At 47.2% G+C, this 24,937-nt stretch overlaps 2 protein-coding genes across 5 annotated transcripts in view; one reads left to right on the forward strand and one right to left on the reverse strand.

Annotated features, from left to right (window-relative positions):
* TCF7 (transcription factor 7) overlaps positions 1-8,169 on the forward strand; it is a 69,988-nt gene extending 61,819 nt beyond the window's left edge. For 2 of the 3 annotated variants that reach the window (XM_027747594.2, XM_027747596.2), the window contains exons 10-12: positions 280-328; positions 2,097-2,169; positions 6,211-8,169. In XM_027747594.2, the coding sequence (XP_027603395.1) occupies positions 280-328; positions 2,097-2,169; positions 6,211-6,526 (438 nt within the window). In that variant the 3' untranslated portion in view covers positions 6,527-8,169. The remainder of the gene's footprint in view (positions 1-279; positions 329-2,096; positions 2,170-6,210) is intronic. The other variant, XM_027747599.2, reaches the window with a different exon arrangement.
* A 3,364-nt stretch (positions 8,170-11,533) lies between these two features.
* Positions 11,534-20,820, reverse strand: SKP1 (S-phase kinase associated protein 1). 2 transcript variants are annotated; one of them, XM_027747600.2, is made up of 6 exons: positions 20,722-20,820; positions 18,165-18,261; positions 15,757-15,830; positions 14,384-14,527; positions 13,581-13,721; positions 11,534-12,811 (listed from the first exon to the last, which is right to left on the reverse strand). In XM_027747600.2, exons 2-6 carry the CDS (start codon positions 18,259-18,261, stop codon positions 12,776-12,778), a joined length of 492 nt encoding a protein of 163 aa, XP_027603401.1. In that variant the 5' UTR covers positions 20,722-20,820; the 3' UTR covers positions 11,534-12,775. The 2 variants fall into 2 exon arrangements, with proteins under 2 accessions (XP_027603401.1, XP_039246911.1); XM_039390977.1 differs by lacking the exon at positions 20,722-20,820 and adding an exon at positions 18,660-18,707.
* Between the last annotated feature and the right edge of the window lie 4,117 nt (positions 20,821-24,937).

Raw genomic sequence — 24,937 nt, forward strand, 5'->3', positions numbered from 1 at the left:
TTTGGGTATAAGGCACCACAGTAAAGCACATTTTGGAAACAGGGAAGGTGCTAAAATGGGCCGAGGGTTTTTTAGAAACATAAAGAAGGAAGAGGAATAAGAATACAGCAGGAGCATCAGCTGTTGATAGATAAAGTGGAGCAGTCCTTTTGCAGCCCTTCCCAGTTCATCTCTCCCTGGAGTGGGCTGAGCCAGCAGCACCAATCCAGCCCCAAACACCCTGCACAGCACCCTCCTTCTCCTGGAGCACGGATAACAGCCTTTCCTTTGATTTCCCAGGGGAAAAAGAAGAGACGAACACGGGAAAAGCAGCAAGATTCCAACTCAGGTAAACGCGTGTGTGGGGTGGCTGTCCCTGCATTCCCGCTCAGAGGGGATAAACCAAAGCAGTTGTTGTGTTTTACCATGTTTTCCTTTATTCTCCTGAGCTTAACGAGAGAAACACACATTTATTATATTTTTTAAGAAATGGCAAATTAACATTTCTGTGACTTTTTCATGGACGTGTTTGAATTAGAAGATGGGGAGTGTGTGAAAGCGGGAAAGATTAGATTTTGGCGAGTGTGTAACTTCATATAAACTATCACTAAACTTAATCTATTGAAAACATCCAGGGCACATCCCCCCATCAGTGTCATCAATTGAAGAAAGCTCTCAAATGCATCAGGAGTGTGGGTGGGATGAAATGCAGTGACAGGATTGAAGATCACCCATGGGGCTACCCCAAGTTTGGTTTTCTTTTCAAAGTAACCAAGGTTGAAGCAAAGTCATACTAAAACCCAGTACCAGCTGCCTCCCTGCACCCCAGTGCTGATGAGGAAAGGCCCCTTTGACAGATTTCAGACATATCCCCATCATCCAAAGCTATTCCTGGGCTGATTTCTGAAGTATTTCTGCCATATCAGGAACAAATAATATCTGTACCAATAAATATTTGTTATAAACCATCAAGAGACTGTCCTTGCCCACTGTGGCATCACGTATACATGAAGTTAGACTGTTTTTCTCAGTGTCTCCATTCTGGGATTGCCTATAGAGTCACAAAGAGCTTTTCCCACACTCCAGCTCACCAGTCCATTACTGCTCATTGCTCTTACTTCTGGATGAAACTGTGCCATCCATATGATAAGCTATTGGCTATCTAAGCAAATTTATTAATTTAATGAATCACCACTGGATGACATCTTCAAATTGTCCCTAAAAAGCAGTTCCATGACTGTGTCGCAGTTATATCTTCACTTTAATTAACACTACTGATCTTAGTGTCTAGACTGATAAAGGGAATACAAGTTTTCAGGTTTATATGTAGTGTGTATATATATTTATATATCCCTATATATGTCCTGTCTGTGTGATACAAAAATGATAACGGATTGAAACCAACTGCTGGTCACACACAACAGCCTTCCTGAGAGAGGGAGGCTGAATCCAGCACAGAAATGTGCTGTTCAAATCCCATTTACAGCACTAGAGAAAAACAGGATGTGCCTGAAAGCAAATAGGGCTTCACCCTAATGAGTCCCATAATTAAACAGTAAAACTGCAACATTTTAGAAAGGCCATGGAGAAGAGTTTTTCCATTGAAACTGGAAGGGGAATGATGGGGGGGACAGAGTGGAATAACCTGGCCTAGGTCTCCTCGGTGCTAACTCTGCTTTCAGCTGCTTCTGCAACGTTTCCTCCTCTTTCTTCTGTGCGCAGTCCGAGCTCGCTGGCAGCCCTGGCTGTCGCTGCTGGGAAGGCAGGGAGCAGGTAAGGATGCAGACACAGGAGCCAGGTAGCGCCTCTGGGATTTGGCAGCATCTCCAAACTTAAGAAATTCGAAGGTCCGTGGATTTCCCCGTAATTGCCCACGTTTCCCAGAGCTGTTTCCCAAACCTCCTCCTCCAGCTGCCAGCAGTGATCACCGATATTTGCCTAACGATCACTTTTTTCCAGGAGAGGTGGTGCCAGCAGGAAAAAAAAAAATGGGATTGTAGTCTGTTAGTCGTGTGTTCAAGTGGCTAAAATGATGTTGCCTCTTTTCTTCCTCCTGCTCCTCCTCCTCTTTGTGCCTCTGCCTTGCCCATTCTCGCCGCGCATGCTTCTGTGTTCAGATCCTGCCTCTCCTAAGAAATGCAGAGCTCGCTTTGGCCTCAACCAACAAACGGACTGGTGCGGCCCGTGCAGGTGTGTATCGGCATCTCCTCGCTGCTGGGGTGCTCCTGGGACAGTGGGTGCAGCTCCAGGGTCCTCCCGGTGCCGGCGGGGGCAGCTCCGGCCGGGCGGGGATGGGTGTTCCCTGGGTGTTCCCTGGGTGTTCCCTGGGTGTTCTCTGGGCATCCTCCGGAGCTGCTGCCTGAGCTGCAGGGGTCAGGCTGCACGCTGGGTTTCTCACACCCCCGGGGCAGTGTTGGTGTAGTGCTGTACATATTCCTCAGCTGATGGAATTCCCTGGTCTTAAAGGCTTATTTCCAGGGTGGAGACCTCTGTGACCCTGATGTGGGGCTTTTCCCCCCCCCCCCCCCGTTAGTGATTTCCAATCACATAAACAGCACCCTAGGGCCAGCAGTGAGGAGTTAGTGGGTTTCTTTTTCCCATTTATACTGGGCTAACCATGTATTTCAGGATCCAGCTCTTCCTGACCCTTAAATTTCGCAGTACCCACCATGGGTGGGGTGGGACAGCCTCGAGCAGCAAAACAGTGCAGTGCCCTGCCCCTCAGGCTTCCAGGGAATGGACATGGCCAGGAGATAGGAAAGTTCAGTGCATCAACCAAGTACTGCCTGGCTCAGGGGACTGCAAAGGCAGCCAGGCAGAAAAAGCTCCGTCGGGGCTTCTGGACCTGGGCACTGGAGCACAGGGAGGCTCCAGCCTGGACAGAGGTCTGTGATTCACAGCACATTTTTATACCAATGCATTGAGAACTGTAGGAAAAGCTGGAAGTAAAGTATTGCTTGATGTGCTTAATGCAGCTTGAAGTGACTGAAATCATTCAGTGCACCCAAATCTGGCCCAGACTTTGCTGCACCCCGAGCTCTGGTCCCTGTGGCTGAGCCCCAGGTGAGCTCCCCTCTTGCATCTCGGGGTGCCACAACAGCAGAGCTCCCTGCTCACCTTTTACACCCCAGATAGTGTCATCACGCACCATTTTTTAACTGATTGAGAATCTGGACAGAGCTCCCTTAGTGTCTCATGAATACCTGAATGTCCAGAGGGAGCTGTTGGAGGCCCCCATCCCTCCTGCAGCCAGGCTGAGCACCCTGTGCCTCTGTGGGCAGTTCCTCCACCTTTGCTCTGCCTCCACTGCAACTCTGAATTCAGCTTCTCCTCTGCACGGCTTCCCAATTAACACAGGCTGCTGGAGTGCTCAGAGACCTTGGCATGCTCTTACTGTGTCCCCTGTGTAACCAAACCCTGGTCAGCCAGAGCTGCTCTGCAATTCCTGCACTAACACTCCAGGGCTCTTGTCCTGCCTGCTCTGCTCACCTGCAGAGAACAACTTCCCCAGGAGGGTTTCCATCCACAGGAGAGGTTACCTGGTTAAGACGGGGTGTTGCTGCTTCAGAGCTTTCACCCTCTCCCTCACACCCTGGACAAACACTCCAGGGTGCTGTAGTTCCTACAGGGAGAGGGATAAGTTGCTAAAAGGAGGGAGATAAACCCCTTTAGCTGTGTACCATCCCCCTCAGCATAACCCACGGACTGGTCCATTATCAGCAGTCTGTAGTATCACACCTGCTCTTTTCTCCCCATTGCTGTAAATCAGATCAATGAATTGATGGACAGATTCGTGTCATCTCAAACAGGTCGTTGAAACTCCATCCTGCAGCTACTCCTGAGGTGTCTGTGGGAAACACAGCTCCTCCTCAGGCCTGTCTGCCCTGGGGAATTACCACCCGTGGAAAATACCCTGCGAGTTAAAGCCAGGCCGTTGTGTTTCTATCGCATTAATTGGGTCACCACGGCTAACGATGGCACTGACAGCAGTAACAGCACTGCTCCTGTTCACATCCAGTGAAAGTCATGTTTAATACTGGACTAGTTCATACACATTCTCACACTGTCTGGTTTTTCATTAGGGAGATCAAAGAAAGGTGTGTGCCCGCATTAGCGAGTTCTCATTTGATCTGTTTTCCTCAAATGAGACAGCCAAGGCAGGGAGCTGGGTGGGAGGAAGATGTTCTTCTACCTGTTTTAGCTGTAAAGTCATTAATGCCATCTCCAGCAGAGGAATTGTCCCCTCGCTACTGTTAAGGTGACATCTTGAGGGCTCTTTTGTTTGAGGATCTGTGCAGAGGTGCTCAAGGACCCACAGCAAGTGACATGAGGGATCTGTCACATGGAGAGAAGGAAAACCAGCTCAACAGAGTGTGTAAAAGACAAAGCAGTGTGAGGGACTGACTGGACAGCCAGGGGTAGTTAAAACAATCAGGTGCATGAGATGACCTCATGGAGTCATCTCATGCACCATCAGGTGCATGGAGTTCAGGGTAAACACTGAACAGAACTGTCCAGGGATGTGGAGGAATCGTGTCCTAAACCAGCTACAGCAAGAATGATGTGTGACTTGGATTTTTGAGACCCCCAAATCGTGACATCCAAACAAATGGGAAACCTGAGCATCTTCTCCAGGAGGGATGAGGGGAGGCTGGTCCTTGCTCTGAGGTGCTGCTGTCTTCAGGACCTTCCCAGTCCCAGTGGGCTTCTTACCAGAAGAGCAGGGCTGGGGGAGGAGAGCTGCCATGGGGTACTTCCTGGAAAAACCCCTTTGGTCAGTGAATCCTTCCCCAGCTGCTGAGCTCTGTGTGTCACACTCCACAGAATGGGAGTGTGGAACTGAGTCTGGCACCATTGCAGGGCCACTCAGGTCCTGCTGCCAAATCTGTCATTTTGTACCTGGACTGCTCCAGCATCCAAAGCAACACCTCAGACAGCCTCTGACCACCTCCAGCCAGTCCCAGGCCATTTCCTTCCCTCCTCCTGAACCTCTGTTGAGCACTTTCCACTCAGCTGCATCACTGAGTTGTTCTTGGAGGTGGGAGTGTCTGGGAAATACTTAGAGATGCACAAGTAGCTGAGAGCAGGGGCTCCTGCTGCCAAAAGAAAAGCTGAGAGCTCAGACCAGGTTGGACAAGGCTTGGAGCAACCTGGTCTAGTGGAGTGACCCTGCCCATGGCACAGGGTTGAAACAGGATGAGCTTTATGGTCCCTTCCAACCCAAACCAGTAGATGATACTGTGCACAAGTCCAGGAAAGTGCTGGGAAATGGGCTCTTGGAACCTTCAGATTTTGGGACGAGAAAAGCCAGGACTGGTGTGAAGGGCAGTGTCCCACCCAGCACTGCTGAGCACAGGGGTGTGACTGCCCCCTGGCACCAGCACACGTGTGTCCCGTGGGCTCTGTGGGGAGGGGTGACCCCGGGGGGGCAGTGCTTTGGTCCTGAACTCGTGAGGTGGTCACCCCACACAGCCTCCCGGAATTTGAAGAGCCGGGGTGGTGGCTGGTGAGGAGTGACCTCCTGGGCTGCTTTTAATTCTTGTTTGGGGCTTTATTACTTTTATCGTGTTTAGTATTATTATTTATATTCTTATTTTATTATTTTATATTGCTCCGCTTTTTATTATTATTTTCATTTTGCGGGTTTTATTTTTATTATTATTTTGGGGTTTATTATTTCTCTTTTTTCTATTTTCATTTTTATTACTGTTTTTTTATTTTGGTTTCATGACCTCCTCCTCTCCCCACGTTACTGGCAAACCCCTTTCCCTTGGAACCCTTTTCCCTTCAAACCCTATTTCCTTCGAACCCTTCTCCCTTCAAACCCTGTTCCCTTGGAACCCTTTTTCTTTGAACCCTTTCCCTTGGAATGCTTTTACCTTTGAACCCTTTTCCCTTGGAACCCTTTCCCTTCAAACCCTTTCCCTTAAAACCCTTTTCCTTTGGAACCCTTTTCCTTCGAACCCTTTCCCTTGGAACGCTTTTCCCTTTAAACCCCTTTCCCTTGGAACCCTTTCCCTTGGAACCTTCTCCCTACAAACCATTTTCCTTTGAACCCTCTCCCTTCGAACTCTCTCCCTGTGAACCCTTTCCCTATGAACCCTTTCCCTCGGACCCTTTCCCTTGGATCCTTTCCCGGCGCCTCCTGGCGGTGTCCCCGCAGCGCTGCAGCACCGGGGCTGCCGGTGACCCCCCCGTCACTGACCGAGCCCTCTCTCCCCGCTGTTCCAGGAGGAAAAAGAAGTGCATTCGGTACCTACAAGGAGAAGGACGCTGTGCCAGCCCAGTTTCTTCCGATGGAAGTGCTATAGACTCGCCTCCATCCCCTCCGGACGCACTCCGATGCCTCCCCTCCGCCTTCCCGTCAGAGCAGCTCGCAGCCCCCGCCGACCCCGCGCACCGCGACCAGCCCGACCCCCGCCCGGTGCCCGCGCAGCTCCCGCCCGCCTCCGGCCCCTCCAGACCCGGCTCCGGCCCCTCCAGACCCGGCTCCCGGCGCTCCGCGGCCGCGTCCCCCGCGCACAGCCGCGCCCCCGCGGGGACATAGTCCCTGCCCGCCCGCCCGGCTCCTCCGGACAAGGACCAGGGGCCCGGCCGAACCCCCAGCTCACCGTCAAACACGCAACGGGATGACCCTGAGGATGATGGAAAAACTCCTCTGGTTGGGGTTGGTTGTTTTTGGAGGGGGCGGGTGATAAAGGTAGAAAAGCGATTTCAAAAAAAAAAAAAAAATTTCAAAAATAAGTACTTGCCAAAATTTAAAGTGCTAATGAGTAAACAAGCCTTTTGTCCCTGCCCTGTGCTGCTTTTTTTGTTTTGTTTGGGGTTTTGTTTTGTTTTTTTACTGCATTATCTGGCAGTGTGGCAGAGAGCAGAGCCCAGTCCCCAGCTTGCTGCTGTAGGTGGTAGGTGCTGTCCATCTAACCCTGGCTTCCAGCCCTGCCCTCTGAGCTGCTTCAAAGTGTAGTCACTCACGGATCTCTCCCAGCCATTCCACCATGGAGCTGGAAAAGCTGGAATAGGAGCGTTTTTTAAAAGCCCTTCTGTCTGAAAAGTAACTGTAGCGGTGCCAGTGCTCTGATCTGACCGGGTTCATAAAGAAATTAAATACTTCAACCAACCAGGGGAATTTTTTACACTTCTTGTTTGAGAACAGGAAGATACTGTTTACAGGCAACACAGACGTGTCCCATTCCACGGTGGTGCAGCACCAGCAGAAGGAGCATGGACTGACCCCAGGAAGGGCTGATGGTCACTGGGGGCACTGGTCAGGGGCAGGGTCTCCCTGGCTGTTAGAGATTGTCTTCTGCAGATGAGGACCGTCAGAAATCCCACCAGACAGGCTGGGCAAAGCCTCAGAAATCCCTGTGTTGATGCTGCAGGCCCTGACTGACTGTGCCCCCCCCAGGGGCGGCCCTGGCAGGGTGGGCCCTGGGAAAGGCCCTGAGGATCCCACTGGCCCAGGCGGCCCCTCCTGCTGAGCAGAGGCTCTGGGGAGAGGGGTGAGCTCTGCCCCAGCACAGCTCTGCCAGCCCCGGGACAGCAGCACCGCCCTGCCCTTGGCTGCAGGCCAAGTCTGTCCGTGCCCTCGGTGAGATCAGAACCCTGCTTTTCATGATTCAGTGTGTAACTTTTTAAAAAACCGTTATTCTAGCTTTTTCTGAAAGATTCTCCCTCCACCCCCATGACGACACCAAATGTTGATGTGTTCTCTCCAGCTTGAAAACGTTTGCCGGTTTCTGGTGTTGTATTTATATTTTGAGTTTGATAAACAAAAAACACTGTGGACGGATTATGATCTCCCCGAACTGGTGTAAATCCCAAATAATTCCAAGTTCTGGATTTACTTCAGGTTTACAGACTTCTCACAGAGGTCACAATCTAGTCCAGTGCAATTTTTTTTCCTGCTTGAAAGAAATATATTCCAGACTGCTGAAGAGAAAAATGACACCACACAAAGGAAGAGGGGGGTCTATTTTTTTCCTATTTGATAGATAGGTTCTGGAGTACTGAATACAAATTATGTAGTAATATTATTGTAGAACTGCGAGAAATTTAAGATGACCTTTATAATGTACAAAATATTTTTATATTTTTTTCCTTAACGCAAAAACACAAACCCTAATTTTTTACATTGGACTAAACATAACTTTTTAAACAAGTTTACGCCTCAAAGATTTAAAATTTAAAAAAAAAAAAAAAAAAAAAAAAGCCAAACCTGATTAGTCTGTAGAGCAGCTTTGGGTTTATTCCCTTTATTTAGGTAGTTTTGCTTACAGCAGTATAGACTTTTTTTTCTGGTTTTAGTTTAGAAGATCTAAACCTATTGCTTTATTCCTCTCCTGTGTAAATGTAACTTCAGAAGCACTGACTGAAAGCTACGTGCACAAACCTGATGAGTTTGCAAAGAGTCATTTTAAAGTTTGAACCATTTTAGCCCTCAGAGAAGTAGCATTACCTGACCCAATGCCACCTGTACTGACTGCACTCACAGGGTTAATTACATAGCACTAGATCAATATGCAATCTGCTCATTTTAAATTATTTTAGCAAGCTTAGCCAACAGCATGTTCCAGTGCTGAACAGAGGAACTCAGCAGACTTTTGCCAGATCTGACATGGTCTCTCCAATCACTTGATTTAAAAAAGAAACAAGACAAAGTGTTTTTTTTAAAAAATGGCCATGTCTCAGCTCAGCATCTGTTGCTGTGAGCCCCTCTGCTGTAAGGTGCTGTACAAGGGAACACCACAGACAACAGACCAGCCCCACACCGGGTGTAAAGCTGGTGTAACTCAACACCCCACTGGTACTCGGTGGTGGGATGGAAGATGGAACTTAGCAGCAAAGCAAAGGCAGGTGTAAAGGAAAAGCAGATGGGTGTGAGTAAGAGCAGAGGGAGCTGAGGGGAAGGCCCTGATCAGTATTAATCTGGCCGAGGAGGAGGCAGCGCGAGCACCCAGAGCAGCCCTCACTCATTTCACACTCTGGGACTTTCTCCCATTATTTCAAGGCTCCTCTGGCCCCTCCTCGGTGTTGTGGTCCCTGCCCCGACCAGCCAGAGGCCTGTCTGCATTACAGCCTCCTCTCATCCTTATTCCACCCCACTGCTGCCAAATCTCCTTAGTGGAAGTACCACTCCCCTCTCCAGGAGCCCTTCCTCGTGCCCTGGTGGCACAGAAGCATTTCCAGAACTGGAGCACTTACACCCATCTCCACCACAGACTCATCCTGCCCGTGCTCTGCTCTGTACATACAGGTTACAGCCAGACTGACCCACAGGATAAACTCAGAACCCCCCCTTGTGATATGCTGTAATCAGTTCATACTGGGGTAACAGAAAATTGACTTATTTTTATCCCAAAACACAGAAGAGATATCTTCTAAGCTGCCCCTTTCCAAGACAAAACAGCACAACTGACTTCTGTTCCATGCCCCACAGCTGATAACTGATGCCAAAACAAAGTTACTCTTATTAATACCAAAAAAAGTGTCTTTAGAACTGCTATATGAAGTGTTGCTATTTTGTGTTAATATTCTTTTTTAATAGAAGGAAAACTTTGCCCTTACATTTTTATCTCAACAAGAATTTTTTAGTTATTTTACAGCAATTTTAACTCTTCCTGAAATACACATCTGAATTCCCGAAATCAGTTTGAATGTAGAAGTCATGGAAGTACCACTTCATTAAACCAAGTAAAATCACTGTATGTATGTAGCAGGGATAAATGTTTTGCAGCTGTACTTTCATTTGTCCAATGACTATCCATCATTTGTTGTAATTTTTTTACTTCACTGAGTTTGTATTTTTTGGCTTTTATGTTCAAAATATGTTTATAGCTTTATAAATAAAGTAATTGCCAGACTGGCTGTTCAAGAGAGGCCACTGGAAATTATAATCCTCTCAAACTCTCAAATAACTATTTCTTAGCATTCAAGAGGATTCCTGCTTGCCTTTTTTTTTTTCCCTTCAGCATTTGCATGTATGAATAGTTTTTAGAATAACTGCCAGTAGTCTTCAATGGGTAAGACTGCAATAGTAGAGCAAGAGTAAAAAGAAATACACCTTCTTCTACAATCCCTATTGATACCCAGCCTTCCCCCACAATTAATCCCTTTAGCCAAGAGAAGCCTGATCCCTGATCATGCCATGACTTTAAAAAAAAAAAAAAAATAAAGTTAAGGAAGCACCATGCAAGTTAAACAGCAACAGAAAGTTTAACAGTGGGAAATCAGTGTCTCCCCCTCTCTAGAATGTCAGAGTTCCCAGGCAGTGTCTGTTGGAGCAGCAGGCAGGGAACAGGCTCAGCTGAAACAGGAAACACAAGGCAGCCCAAGCTGTCTCAGCACCTCCCCCGTGTCCTTCCCTACAGCACAGCATAATGTCACTGGAGTGGGTGAGACAACTGAGAGATTCAAAAAAACCCAAAGTTGTCCTGCTGCCATCCCGGCCAGGCAGCTACAGAATGTGAATCTGGCTGAAGCCTGAGTCACTACTACAGGGGAATTTCAATTAGAGAAAATAACCAGGATGGAATCCTAACTACCTACTAAGAGTATTAAAAATCTGTCAAAGCTGCAGAATGCCTTGAGCACAGAGCAGCCCTATCCTGCACCTCCACAGCTGCCTCAGGGTCATCAGCCACATGTCACAGCCTGGAGCTTCAGCAGAGGCTCCTGGGCTGCAGCGTTTGGCCACCACGGCTTGGGCTTTAGGCCAGCTGCTCTAAGAACTGCCAGCTTTTATCCAGGTGTGGTCATGGCATGGCAAACAAAGTACAAGCAATGCAATGAGGAAGAAAACTGCCTCTTCCTTATCCTACAGCACCCTGAGGCCTCGTGCAAGGCGGCGGCTGCTGACACACACGGACACTGTCTCATGACAAGCACCTGAAGGAATTCACACAGGTTCCTACCAAACACAATTACAGGACAGGCTTCTGCATGAGCCACACAGCACTCTGAGGGTGAACTGCAATACTCTGGAGCAGTACACACACGGATTTATTTCTTGTAAGAATCCAGGATAAACTGAATATTCAACTGCAGCCACAGAAACGTCACGCAAAGGTTTTTCTCTGGGAGCACTTTTAAACTGAGGTGTATTGTTTGCAATACAGGCTGCTGGAAAGGCTTCAGCATGTCCAGGAGCAGCAGTGGAGTATTTTCTGCCCACTGACAATATCTAAGACACCCACACAATACACAGCAGCACAAAGGCAGGCCCAGCACCTCAGGAGTAAGCAGATGTGAGCAGCAGCTGCATCCAAAGCTTGGGTTTGAATGCTGCTTTAGAGAAAGTTATTAATGCTTTCAGAATGGTTACATCAAGGACTATCTAAAAGTTAGTAAGCATCAAAAAACATATCCATCTGGATATTTAACCATCACTCAAATTCATCTGAAAGTTGCCCACTGTCCTGCATTAGTCATTTAACAGAATCTTTACATCTGCTTTATTCCAATCACCCACTGCCTCAGTGCTGTTATTTGTACACTCAGAAAGAAGTGGCAGCAAGATTGTCTAGTTCCAAATAACTAGGACCGTTTGCAAACGAAAGTTTAAAAGCCCTTTATTAATTCAGAAGTGAAACACCGATATTTAAAGTGAGATAAGTATGTTTATTAAGGTTCATTCTACTCTAAGGTTTATACAGAGAATGGAATGCAATACAAGCTAAGAGCACACCTCAAAGATCTACCACACAACCATCCCCTACTCCCTATAAGGGAACTGTAAAAAAAAAAATAAAATAAAAATCAGAAAACCAGTTACTGTTTAACTAGTTGCAAGTGGCTTTGTCCAAAGAAGTTAAGCTTGATATTGCATTAGCTTTGTATGCAATAATTAAGTCTCTACAAGCTGAAGTATCACATACAGAGGCATAAGATTTCCTGTGGACACATGAAACCATGTTTTCAAGAGCTACATCACAAGGGTTCTTTAAAACTGCCTAAAAACCAGCCACTAATGGCATGCACAGGTCAATAATATTAACTTTGGTAATGTCAGTCATTTTTGGTCAAATCTGGGTTCCACTTTTAACAGTAACATGTATAAAAACACACCCATCCTGTGCATAAAGCAACACACTTTATTTGCTACCAGCTAGAGGCAGGTCTTCAAGACATGGCTGAAGTATTCAAATTTAGCTGTCAGGAGCTTGCTTAGTTCAAGATCACATTTTCACTAGTCTATAAGGCAAGACTAACAGGACAAGCAAGTGGTCAAATATTTAATTTTTTTTTTGTTTAAATGCAGGACAAGAACCATCTTGAAAATTATATAGCTTTAAGTAACACTAATTTTTTTCCACCATGTTTTTGGAAGAAATCCAGTAACTTTTTTTTACATTACCTAGTTCCCCAAGACACACTCTAGTTTGGTTTTCTTTCTGAAACTATCAATACCCTGTAAATACAAGTGTTTTGCTCTTCTTGAGGAAGAAGTCATAGATGTTTTTATTTACAACGGAGTCAATCCTCAGCACTGTAACTGGACTTGAATAGTTTAAAAGTGTAATGAAAATGATAACCTTAAGTGCTACTTCCCATACAGAATCCACACTTAATTCAATTTTATTCTTTGCAAAGTAAAAAGACATCCAATTACGCTAGTAAAAACTCAGAAGATTTAGATTTGTACTCAAAAAACCACTACACATGCAAAGGGAACAATATCCTGCTAACACAACTTCATTTGCTGCTGCATTTGTCTAATATTAACAATTATGAACAGGGCAGTGCAACTAGTATTTGGAACAATCCTTACAGTGTTCGAGTATCAGGCACAAATACTTCACTTCTCTTCACACCACTGGTTCTCTTTACGTACCTGAAAGAACAGTTTAAATGTTAATATGTTGCACTGAACTCCTAAGAGTTGGCTGTCAATTCCCATAAACATTGAGGATTATTTCCTGCAGGGAGGCATCAACTTGGAGCAGCTTTAACTCTTCATGCAGGGTTTGCAATTAGAAAGTCAGTCTTCCAAACTGACCTTTTTATCAATGTAAGCCAGGAAACTTATGCCTATATTTGAGCAACACTGGGAAATTTTCCACCAAGCAAAGCAAGTGGATTAGTTTAAGTCTAAGTTGCTCGTTTCATGACATAGCACTGAAGACAAATCCAAGTGTCCAGTCACTGCCTGTGTATTTAACCAAGGCATCTTATTCTGCTCTTTCTCAGCTCTGCCATTTTGCAGTTGGTTTGCTGTTCAAGTTTTAAGATCAATGAGTTCGTTAAAGATGAGAACCCAAACATCTTACCTTTCCAGCCACACAGAGCAGTGCATCTCCAGCACTCCGACCACAGCTCCCAAACAGCCAACTAGGGCTGCCACAAACAATCCTACACACTTTCTTACCAGGTACATGTTGGAGCTAGAAAAATCAATATGCTGTTTTGACCTTTTCAGGCAATGGGCTGCAAGTGCAGTAGACACCAAAAAGTTTTCTACCAGTAGCAACCCAGTTATGAGAATTTTATGCATTAGTTTACATTTATTAACGAGTCAATTGTATGACATTAAATTCTGAAGCACCACACACTAATCCAGCACAAAAAGCCAGCTCAATTGTAATTAAACCCAGATCAAGTACCTGTGCTTCTTCCTCTTCAGTGAAGTCATTCTTAATATTGAATGTCTTGCGAATTTCTTCTGGAGTTTTCCCCTTGATCATGTTTGCAACTGTCTTGCATGTGACATCAAGCAAACCTTTGATGTCCAAGTAATTTGCAGCCTGCAGAAGAGTTGCCAAATGTAAAGCCTCCATATCAATATTCTGCCTCTGCAGATGTACTACCAAAGTCATGCTTACACTGCAATTGTAGAACACTGTAACTGCAAAGAGATCATCTCCACTTTGAGAAGCTTCTAGCTACAACCTTCAAGTGACACTACCTACAACTTGTTTGCCAAACAAAAGGGAAAGTCATTTGTACCATGAAAAATACACACTCCTGCTGCTCCTTTTGCAAAGGGCTTTCAGGAGTCTGCAAACATCCGAGATCTTCAGGGCTGCAGTCCTGTTAACTAGCCAAGGCAGGTTAATGTGGGCTCACAGGACCATACAAGGTACAAATTTGTAAGTCCAAGCTGTATTTTAATTTGTGTGCAGACCTCCAGAACTCCATGACTAGAAATAAACCCTCAGCTCAGACTTAAGAGCCACAAGAATAAAAGACAGCAATATTCAGAAAACTGGTTGATAAATGAGTACAATTAATGCCAGCATTACACTGACAAGCATTCCAACATCCTCAGCAATTCCAGCCAGTAGTTACCAGAACCACCTCCCTTCCCAATGAAGAAGTTACTCAAGAAGCACAAAGGCTGTTTCTCAAGTGCACTAACAGAGATCACTTCACAGGCACAGCCTTTGCACTTTCTGAACATACTCACCAGGATAAGTTCAAAGAGGGTTCCTTGGTCTACTTTCAGAAACTCTTGATCCCACACAGGGATGTCATCTGTTCTTTTTTCTTTGTTCTCATCATCCTCAGGAGGAGGTGGATCATCCTTGTGATGGGTGCACCACTGAATCACCTAATTTTTGACATTAAAGTTTTTATATTAGAGTTTTATCCAAGTGATTCTCCCATTAGGCCCCAACTATAAAACTTAACTTCATTTAGGAAGAAATGGACGTTTTTTTCGAGATTAATGTTAGAATCCTGCATGAACATGCTCAAATCAACAATATTTTAATTTTAGAAGAACTGATCCCCAATCCCAGAGTACAACAGCCTTCAGGAATCTCAATGAGTCAGTAGCACATTAATTACTTAATCTTAAAAGCCAGCTGCTGGTGCTGTAAAGTTATTACACCCTGTTATAACACACACAGGACCGTACCAAGAAAACTAAACCTCATTTTGCAGCGTTCAATCTGTTTGCAGAAACATAATTTTTATTAAACAGGATACTCCACAGGGGAAGAGTGCAGGGTGGTAACAGCTACCAGCAGGTCATGCTCACCCCAGAACAAAGTTCACCTGGCTTGTTTGCCTTTAAAAAACAACCAAACAATACAAGCTTGGGAACATGCAATCTCATCACCAGACAATTAAAAGGAGAATGGATCTACAGCAAGCAAAATCCTGCTCCATTTCACCAATCCAAGAGACTCCACAAGCGTGAAGTTATTTGTGTCTGTTCGCCAGGAAAGAATTCCCAACCCTGTATTTACCCCAAAACAGGCACAACAGACCGGTGCTTATTTTGGCACTGCACTTCCTATTTCAAAGCAAAAAGCATCTCAGACAAACACACACTACCCCACTTTTCTCACGTGACTCAGTTCCATGGCCTGGCAGTGAATTTAATGCCACCAAGTGCACACAGTGTCCCTTGAGCTCTGTCACTGCCACCCAGGCACAGCTACTGCCACTGCCTGTCCTGAATCCTTTCTCTGAACACTTGCATCTCATGAACAGCCACCTCAGTGCACAGAATCCAGTTAAAATCAGTGCTTTAACACCATGAAATGCCCGTGTGCACACATGTCCAGCACCACCCCAGCACCTCAGGAAGCCTCTCTGGCCTCCAGCTGCTGTTCCATGTCACCCCTGTGTGTCCCCTCTGCCATTAGCTCCTGCCAGCCTCACCCCACTTCCCAGATAACCCAGATCCCGTGTTCATGCACATGGATTTGGTTAACCTTGTAGCCAGCACATGAAAAGCATTTTTTATCCAACAGTTCACAATACCCAACTCCCAAGATGAAGTTCACATTCCATTACTGCCATACAGCACAACCACTTCCAGCATCTTACCTTTTTTAAGATAGCTGCATTAACATTTGGAAGAGGGACTGGGTCATCGTCACCTTCATCATCCATTCCCAAATCTAAAAATGGAAAGATGACTAAGCAATTGGCAGACAAGACCATTTACTGAACTGGGATGCTTCACCAGTTATCCACTGTTTTAACAACACTGAGGCTGAATGATTGGTAGCAAAGGATCTCTAAATGGTGAAATCAGGAGCTTTTAGAAAGCTTTGTGGAGCTATGGTTGCATTATACATCCCAGGTTATACCAAGATTAGGCCAAGTGGCTAATAAAGCTGCCTCATCACATAGAGCATCAACAAACCATCACCTATAAGCAGTCAGGTACTTGTTAGAGCAGAACTTGCTAGTTCAGTATTCTGGGAATAGGGAACATTCAACAATCTGATAAATATTTACATATTTTTACCACTTACAGGGGTCAATCCACAAATTCAAACTGAGAGCTCCCATTCCAGTGATTGTTAAATAAGAATTCAGATCTACTGTGGTAAGTAGAGACAGTGCCTCGTGCTCTGTATGAGCAGTAAATACTGGAGCCACAGAGATGCCATTCTCTGGCTCTGAAGCCTTGCACTGATCCTTCCCAGCTGAAAAAGTTCACATGATAACACAGCAGCACAAACCCTTTCATCAAAAAAGCATTTATACAGTACACTTCTGACACTCCTTGTTTTAAAAGCTTGTCAGCATGCTCCAGTTTTGGATAAAGTTTGTCACTCTACCCTCTTGATATAATTAAGGAATCGAAGTAAAAATTGAGAGAAAAGCATAGTTAAAGTTTGGATTTGATACACAGAACAAATAGCACATCTTTGGTTAGAGAATATGCTTTTTTATTATCCAAATGCCAACAGTTGGATGACACCCTGGCTGTCAAAGACATCTTGTAATTAGTTATGTAATGAACTATACAAAACTTCACTCATTACATGCACAGATGAGCCAATTCTACATCACCAAGGAACTCCATTTTTAAGACCATACGATCATTGTCACTGATCAAATTTGAACATTATAAAAAAAAAACATGTATTTTTTCTGTATTTAGACAAGTCAGTTGTTGTTACCAGTGGCACATTAACACTACTTTTTGTCTGAAATAACCAGCTTCCTCAATTCAGAACTAAAACTCTGCCACTAAAAGGTGCCCCCAGCTAACAGAGACTTCAAAAGCAGACTTTGAGCATGATGGCAGATCCAGTGTAAGAAGTGACCAGTCCAAAATTGTTGGTACATGGAAATAATTCAAGCAATATCTCAAGTTCAGTCAACTCTGCTCGACTTGTCACCATCACCTCCAAACCAGCACTGTCACCCATTATCAGAAAACTGGTACTTTATTGGTGGTCCCCTGATACCCAACACAACCAAACCTTTCAGCTCTTCCCCTCTCAGCTGCAGCACCCAAAACATAACCTGAAAATGCATTTCACCTGTACTGGGAGACTGGTTCTCCCCCAGTTTAGCAGAGGTAAGTTTATGGTGCCCAGCTCACACACTCCCCCTCCATCCCCACCTGAGTGTCACTGGACACCAGCAGTGACACAGCTCCTGCAGGAGAAAACTGAGAGGAATTGTGCTCCCTAATGCATTCCATTTCCTGCTCCTGCTGCCAGTCATGTTCCACAGCATCTTATTAACAGAAAAAGACTTCAATGCCTGATGTATCTCAACCCTATTTTTACTGTTCTTTTAAGGTGTCACAACCAAAGATTTATAACCAAGAGCATCATTTGAACTACATCTACAGAAATATTTTTTTTCTAAGTTAATTCAAGAATACATCAAAAAACTTGAAAAAAACCCCCAGTAAACAATGAGGATTTGCACTGGAGGGATTAGACACAGTTTGCTCTGTATCTCAGCCATCTGGCACATTTCCCCTCCCCCGCCACGAGTTCTTTTGTTTCAAATTTATGTCAGCAGGAGATCAGAACTAAGTATTTATCCCAAATAATTTAACTGCTTCTACCAGCTCACAATATAGGTTTCACTTCAGCTCTTTATTGCATTATTTATGATCTCCCACTCCCTTTAAGTGATATTTACATTCTAAGATTGGTTTGGGTGATTAAATAAACCGAAGTTGTTAATATTATTAATGTTCTGTTTGCTCAGCTTTCGCAAAACCGTAGGCAGTGGGGTGCTTATATTTTATTGGCATCCCTGTAAGTACTCTTAACAAGAGCTTTTTGCAAGAGCACATCCACCCAGAACAGCTTCAGCTACAGCAGCGACTGTTCCAGCTGTTCTGGCAGGACACACCAAGCTGCTCCAGAGGGCTGGGAATCCTTTTCCAGCACAGTGCCAGTTTGTCTCCTCTGGTCACAATTCCTGCTCAAGAGGCCTCCTTGAACACACTGTGACCCCCAGGGTCTCACACTTACCTTCCAGCATAGTCTTTATGGTCACAGACTGTTTTGCAATCTCAACGTCAACTTCGAAGATCTCTCCATCTGAACTCTGCAGTTTAATTGAAGGCATCTACAAGAGAATTTGACAGTTATTTCCACCCAACATTCAGCAGATGTCACAAGTTTAGCTGACCCAAAGAGGTACATCACCTTTACTGTTTATACTGCTCCTTCTCAACAGCAGAGCCTGGTGCCACTTAGAGCACACTCAGATTATTCACTGCTCGAATCAACAGCCCTAAACTCATTAATCCTCACGATTAAGAAACACGGATTGATCAAAGCCTAACACTAGTTTAAGAGTTTTTTTTCTTAATGTGAAAACATAAAATACATAGAATTCATCAGTCAATAGTGCTTGTATTTTTATTTTTTTTACAGTGCAACACTGGAGCTATTTTCTCTTGAATTAATTTTCAACACTTCCCAAACACTACTTATCTCCAAATCCAAACAACTGCTACTCACTTTGCTCAAATGATGTCAGATCTCAAAAGCAGTTTCAAATGATAGCCTCTGGAACAGAATGACAACATTGAGGTTGGAAGGAATTACTCTAGACAACCTAGTCCAGCCTCCCCTGCTCCAAACAGAGTTAAACAAACCAGATTACTCAGGATCAAAGGCTTTCCCTTCAGAACAGTGTTTGGTTTTCTCAAGAGATTAAAAAGCAATACACCCCTAGGAGGAAGGTTTCAGCACTCACTGCTGCTCTTGCAAAGCAGGAAGTTAGATCAGCACTTTGTTAGTACCTGACATGACCATGCACTTTAACAAAGTTTCTCAAACAAAATGTGATCATACCTACAATAAAAAGCAGCAGGCTTTGAAGATGTCATCAGCAGAAATACAAATTTTACAAGAAAACATCTTTCTGGATGTTTAACAACTCAAACCCAAAAGTAAAGCACATGACACAGCAGCCAGGAGTCATGCCAGCACATGCAGAGTGTGGGGGTATCGCTGCACTGGAACCAACTGAAGGACATGATAAACACGACTGTCTGCCTGTATAACTTTCATAAACTGATTCTCAACCAGCTAGTAGGATGTGTCGTAAGCTCCTTTGTTAGCAGCAAACTATTGCAACAGTTTCATTTTTTCCCTGGAGTTACCTGCTTCAAGATCACTGAAGCATGTGTTTGTACAGCCTGCAAGGCACTCAACAGCTCTAGGAACAAAGAATTTCAAATCAATCTCAATTTTCCAATGTCCTTCCCCTACCAAACTTAGGAGCCTTGCACACCAGTTCCTGGCAGCAGTACTTGAGCCACCAACAGTGAATTAGCTGGGCCACTTACAGCAAACTTGCATTACCCCTTTTTGAAAGCTCATCAGTGTGGCTGAGCCTGACAGAGCTGCTGCAAAGCCAGGCCAAGGGAGGCTCGGCCAACACACGTTATTAAGCAGCTCACACCAGCCTGGAGCCCTCATTGCTTTAATTTCCATTTGGCAACGAGCAGCCAGTTAATGTTTACACAGCAATGAAACCCTATATGACAGTGCTACTTCTAATTAAGATGGGTGTTCTGGAGGGGCACAGTCATGATTGTTCCAAAGGTACAAACATATAAATACACACACGTGCACAGAAATAAAACCTGGATTATAAATAACATAAAATCTTGGGTTAGCAGTCTGAGTGATGCTCTGGGAAAAAGTGCTGTAGGCACACATATCAAATTTGATGCATCTGTTCTTGCAGTGGCTGCCTGGGAGCTCTCCAGAACAAACCCAGCCTCCTGAGCCCGGCTTACATAATCCTGCTCAGCAGAGCCGGCCAGGGGGGGATGCTGCCCCGGGATTTCCAGCGAGACCCTCGTGTCACCCAAACCCGCTTCTAAACAAGCCCTTCAGCTACTGCTGAGGGTCTGAAACAGTGAGAATGAAGTTAATCTACTGCCTTGTCACTGAGAACAAATCGGGGTTTTACCCACATTTCGTTATTTTACACCACAGAGTTCAGTTGCCTGGAAAATGTATTTAAAAGAGTCATTTTCAGCAGCTGCAGCAGAGCTCTGGCAGGTGCCGGTCCCTGGGCAGCAGCACCGCTGGGTGACTAAGCAGGAGAGTCCTAAAAGCTTTATTCGACAGCAGCAGAACAGGCTGGGGGGGCGGTCAGAGCCCGACCTGAACCACGGCGATCACTTACACGGATAATCCTGGAACGCCGCGCTCAGCCCCATCCCGGATGGATCCCGGCGCGGTAACCAGGTGACCAACTCACCCCCGAGGCGCGGCCGCCCCGGACACACCGGAGGGTCCGGGGGGCTCCTCCGGCCACCCCCGCGGGCAGCGCTCCCCACACTGACCCCCGGGGGCTCCAACACGGGACCCCTGAGAGCTTCATCCCCTCCGAGCGCGGGCGGGCTCAGCCCCTCAGCCCCGCAGGGCCCAGGAGCGCCCAACGCTCCGCCGCGGCCCCCGCAACGACCCCACGGGCTCTGCCCGCGCCAGGCCGCTCCCACCGCCCCCTCACAGTGCCCCCCTCGCTCCCGTGGGCACACCCCAGGCCCCTCTCGGGCCTCACCTTGAGGAGGAGGCGGCGGCAGCTCCGTTCGCACCGTGAGGAGGCGGTGGCGGCGGCGCTCGGGCCCGACTGCGGCGGCGCTTTTATAGCGGGCGGGGGAAGGGCAAGGACCCGCCGCCTCGCAACCGACGGGCTGCCCGCCGCGGACGCCTGAGCGGAACGCCCCGCCACCGCGCTCCGAACGGCGCCGAAGGCGGCAGAACGGTGAAAACGCGGCCCCGCGCTGCCTTCCGCGGGGTGCAGAGCGGGGAGAGGGGCCGGGGGGAGGGCGGGGAGCGGAGCGAAGGGTGCTGAGTTTGTCAGGCAGTGAACGGCGGGCAGGGGGCCTCCATGAGCGCTCAGGCGCCGCCGCGGGGGTCCCGGGACGGGCCGTGAGAGGGATCGTGGCCCGGACGGGACCCCCGCGGGCTCCGATCCCTCTCACGGCCCGTCCCGGGACCCCCTCCGGCAGCGCGTGCAGGGAAACCCCGTCGTGAGGGTGCAGGAAACATTTATCAGTGCCTGCAGAGAGAGGGCAGAGGATAGACCAGGTTCTGCTCGGGGTGGGGGGGCCCGGCGATGGCACAAGAGGAACGGGCAGGAACTGATGCCCAAGAAGTCCCACCTGGACACGAGGAAGAACAACTTTGCTGTGCAGTGAACCCAGCACTGAACAGGCTGCCCTGAGAGGGTGTGGAGTCTTCTCAGTGGGGATATTCCAGAACCTTCTGGACACAATGCCATGTGCTCTGGCATGGCCCTGCTGGAGCAGGGAGGTGGGACCAGATGGCCCTCTTTGGTCGCTTCCATCCTGACCCACTCTGTGGTTCCACGAGGTGTCCAGGGCACCGTGTTGTGCTCTCACAGCACTTGCTCCACACTCTGGTGCTGAGCCCTCTGTGGCAAAGTGGCCTTTTAAGTAGGGAAGATATTTACACAGTGACAATCCTATATCACATACATAGAGTGTGAAGCCTCCAAACTATGTCTACTGAGACCTTGTGATTGTACCTTCATCACATTTACCTCTTTCCCCCTCAGTCACTCCATCTCCAATGCTGAGAGCCACATTCACTCCATATAAACAACACTGCCTTTATTTTCTTTTTATTTTCCTTTTATTTATTTTATTCCTTTATTTTCCTTTTATTCCTTTATTTTCCTTTTTTCCTGTTTGTTTTTTTTTGTTGTTGTTGTTTGTTCATTTTTTTTTTATTTATTTATATTAATACTCCTTGGTTTAGAGGATCAGAGAATGACAGAAGGTGGTCTGTGGAGAACATATCTGCAAATCCTCAATCCCCTTTCCCGATGTTGCCAAAGCCCAAGGTTTCTGATTTGGCTCGTGACCAGTGAGCACAAGCTCTCAGACTGCAAATCAGGCTCGGCCAAGGGGGGATGGGGTTCGCTCTCACCAGGAGACAAACCTCATGGAATCTCGAACAGGCAGAGAGCGAAGTTCCCTCCTTAATTATAGCTGCGGGTGAATTAAATTAAAAATTATACTCCTGATGAGTTTTATACTCGGTACAGCTCTCTACAGCTTTCCAAAGGAGAGAATTCCATCCTCGGGGGATTTCGCTGTTGAATTCGAAGTCTGGGAAAGTCAAAGCAGCATAAACACCGCACGGCCCAAGAAGAGGCAGCCGGCTGGCACAGATATGCCAAATGCCGGGACGGTACCTCCCGCTGTGCCCCACATATCGTACAAAGAACCTCCCCGGCGCTCCAGATGCCTCCCGTTATCTGCCCTGCAAGAGCAGCTGCTGCGGCGCCGATAGCCCGAGTGCTGCCTGCGAGGCAGCGTTAATGGCACAAAAAACCCGTCCTTGGCTAAAGCTGCGAGGCAGAGGACATGATTGTTCCGAAAAGGGCCGGCCCGATTTCAATTGTTCCGCGCGCAGGTAACGACTGTAACGCAAAATAATCCTCCAGCCGAGCATCGCCCCCCTGAGCGCAGAGAATCGCGCCGTGTGTCGGCCACGGGGACGCCGCAACTGAGGTAAAAACCGCTGCGAACGCAGGCGAGGGAGGGGGAAGCTTAATACTAAAGCAAATACCTGAAAAGATTGGAGCAACTGAGCTTGGTTTAACGCTTAATCAGATCCAGAAGAGCTCTGACCTACATACTCGCAGCATCCCCGGGCTGGGGCTCAGCCGGCTGAGCGGGGGAAGGGGTTTGAACGCGCCGAGCGGGGGGAGCAGCTCCCGGACGCAGCCCTGCCCCGGCTCCACAGCCCCCGATTCCCTTCCTGGCTGCTTCTCTCAGGCAAAAATCACGGAGCCTCCCGCCCCTCAGAACACCTCACATTCCATTTTGACTGAGAAACTGCCTTTTTTTTTTTTTGCTGCTGCTGGCTGATTTAGAGACTATGGAGATAACACACTGATTATTTTTCAATAGTATGAGCGTGACATGGGATTGTCAAGGTCTAATGACAATCAGGCTTGAAAGGGCTCAGCTTTGCTCCATGAAACTGCACAGAACTCAGCCTGGATTCTCTGAACCAGAGAGAGGTTCCCTGAGCCAGGTACAACCATGGAATCTGAACAAAAACCTCATCTACATCTAGGGGAGAATGCTGCAAAAATCCAAAAATCCTCTTCCCCCCCACCCCCAGAAATACAAAAGATAAGGAACGTTTTTTTAAAAACAAGCAGCCACATCAACAAGTTTGAAAACAATTGAAGTGACTGGTTCAGTGTAAAACCAGAAAACATCAGAATTATTCATGTGAGAGAGATGGCAGGAAGACACCACTGAGCTCAAAGGCCTGTGCCACTGTTGTTTAAAGCACTCTTGCAACAATGCAGTGGCAGAAGAGGAAAATTCTTGTTCTCAGGACAAATCTGAAAGAGCCAATTATATGAAAAGCTAATTATTGCATTTCCACTTCATTAAAACTTCTGCTGCAGCAGCATCCTTGAGAAAGGAGTCACTTTGCATTCCCGTTGTACCTCAGCATGAGATGGTGGGTGACAGAGCCCAGCACTTGGGTGAGAGTCCAGGCCATAGAATCAGTCACAGAAAGGTCTGGGTTGGGAGGGACCCTAAAGCCCATCCAGTTCCACCCCCTGCCATGGGCAGGGACACCTTCCACCAGCCCAGGTTGCTCCAAGCCCCATCCAACCTGGCCTTGGACACTCCCAGGGATGGGGCAGCCAGAGCTTCTCTGGGCACCCTGTGCCAGGGCCTCACCACCCTCACAGGGAAGAATTTCTTCCCAATATCCCATCTAACCCTGCCCTCTGTCACTGGGATGCCACTCCCCCTTGTCCCAAGTCCCTCTCCAGCTCTCCTGGAGCCCCTTTAGGCCCTGGAAGGGGCTCTCAGGTCTCCCTGGAGCCTACTCCACGTGAACCCCCCCAGCTCTCCCAGCCTGGCTCCAGAGCAGAGGGGCTCCAGCCCTCGGAGCATCTCCTTGGCCTCCTCTGGACTCTCTCCAGCAGCTCCACATCCTTGTGCTGTTGGGGGTCCCAGAGCTGGAGGTGGGGGTCTCATGAGAGCAAAGTAGACACCAATGGACTGACCAAACCCAACAACCAAATTCTGCCAAGCAGACACCAACTGGCTTTTTTTCATTATCAGCTTCTATTTCTCCCTCTAACTCTGCTCACATTCCCCTTACATAACTGCAGGGATTCGAGATAGTTTAAAAAACTAAAGATGAAGGGAGGGGGGAAGACTAAAAATAGAAACACCTACCTCAAACCTATTTGCAGCATCTACTTCCTAACCTCATCCTCCCTCCACCTCCGCACACTTTAAACAGTGATTTTTGTACCAGTTGTGCCGTGGCATCCTCTGAAATCATCTGGACCGTTCCAGAGGAGCCCAGCCCGGAGACAGCGCGTGTGAGAACCTCGCCTAAGCAGAGGGTCACGGCAGGCCGGGCAGTGCCACGCGGTGGCGCCGGGGCTCGCTCCGAGGGAGCTCAGCCCCGGGAGATGCGCTCCCGAGCATTCCAAGAACTCCGGGAGAAGCGCAGGCTCGCTGTATGTGGCCTTAAGAACGACGTTAAGCGGTAACGCATGGAACTGTGAATATCCTTGATATATCCTTGATATAAGCACGAGGGGAAGGGAACTGTGCTGGCTCTACAGGGCTGCCTGGCACTGGTGTCCAACCCTGGAGCTGTTCAAAGTCCAAAAAGCAAATTCCAGGCTGGCTCTGACGCCACGGATGATAACGAGCAGTTGCTTTGAGGTTTCAAAGTCCATGGGAATAAAGACAGTG

This window comes from Pipra filicauda, unplaced genomic scaffold (assembly GCF_003945595.2).
Source record: "Pipra filicauda isolate LSUMZ 115617 unplaced genomic scaffold, ASM394559v2 scaffold89_size2521313_pilon, whole genome shotgun sequence".
Taxonomy (NCBI): domain Eukaryota; kingdom Metazoa; phylum Chordata; class Aves; order Passeriformes; family Pipridae; genus Pipra; species Pipra filicauda.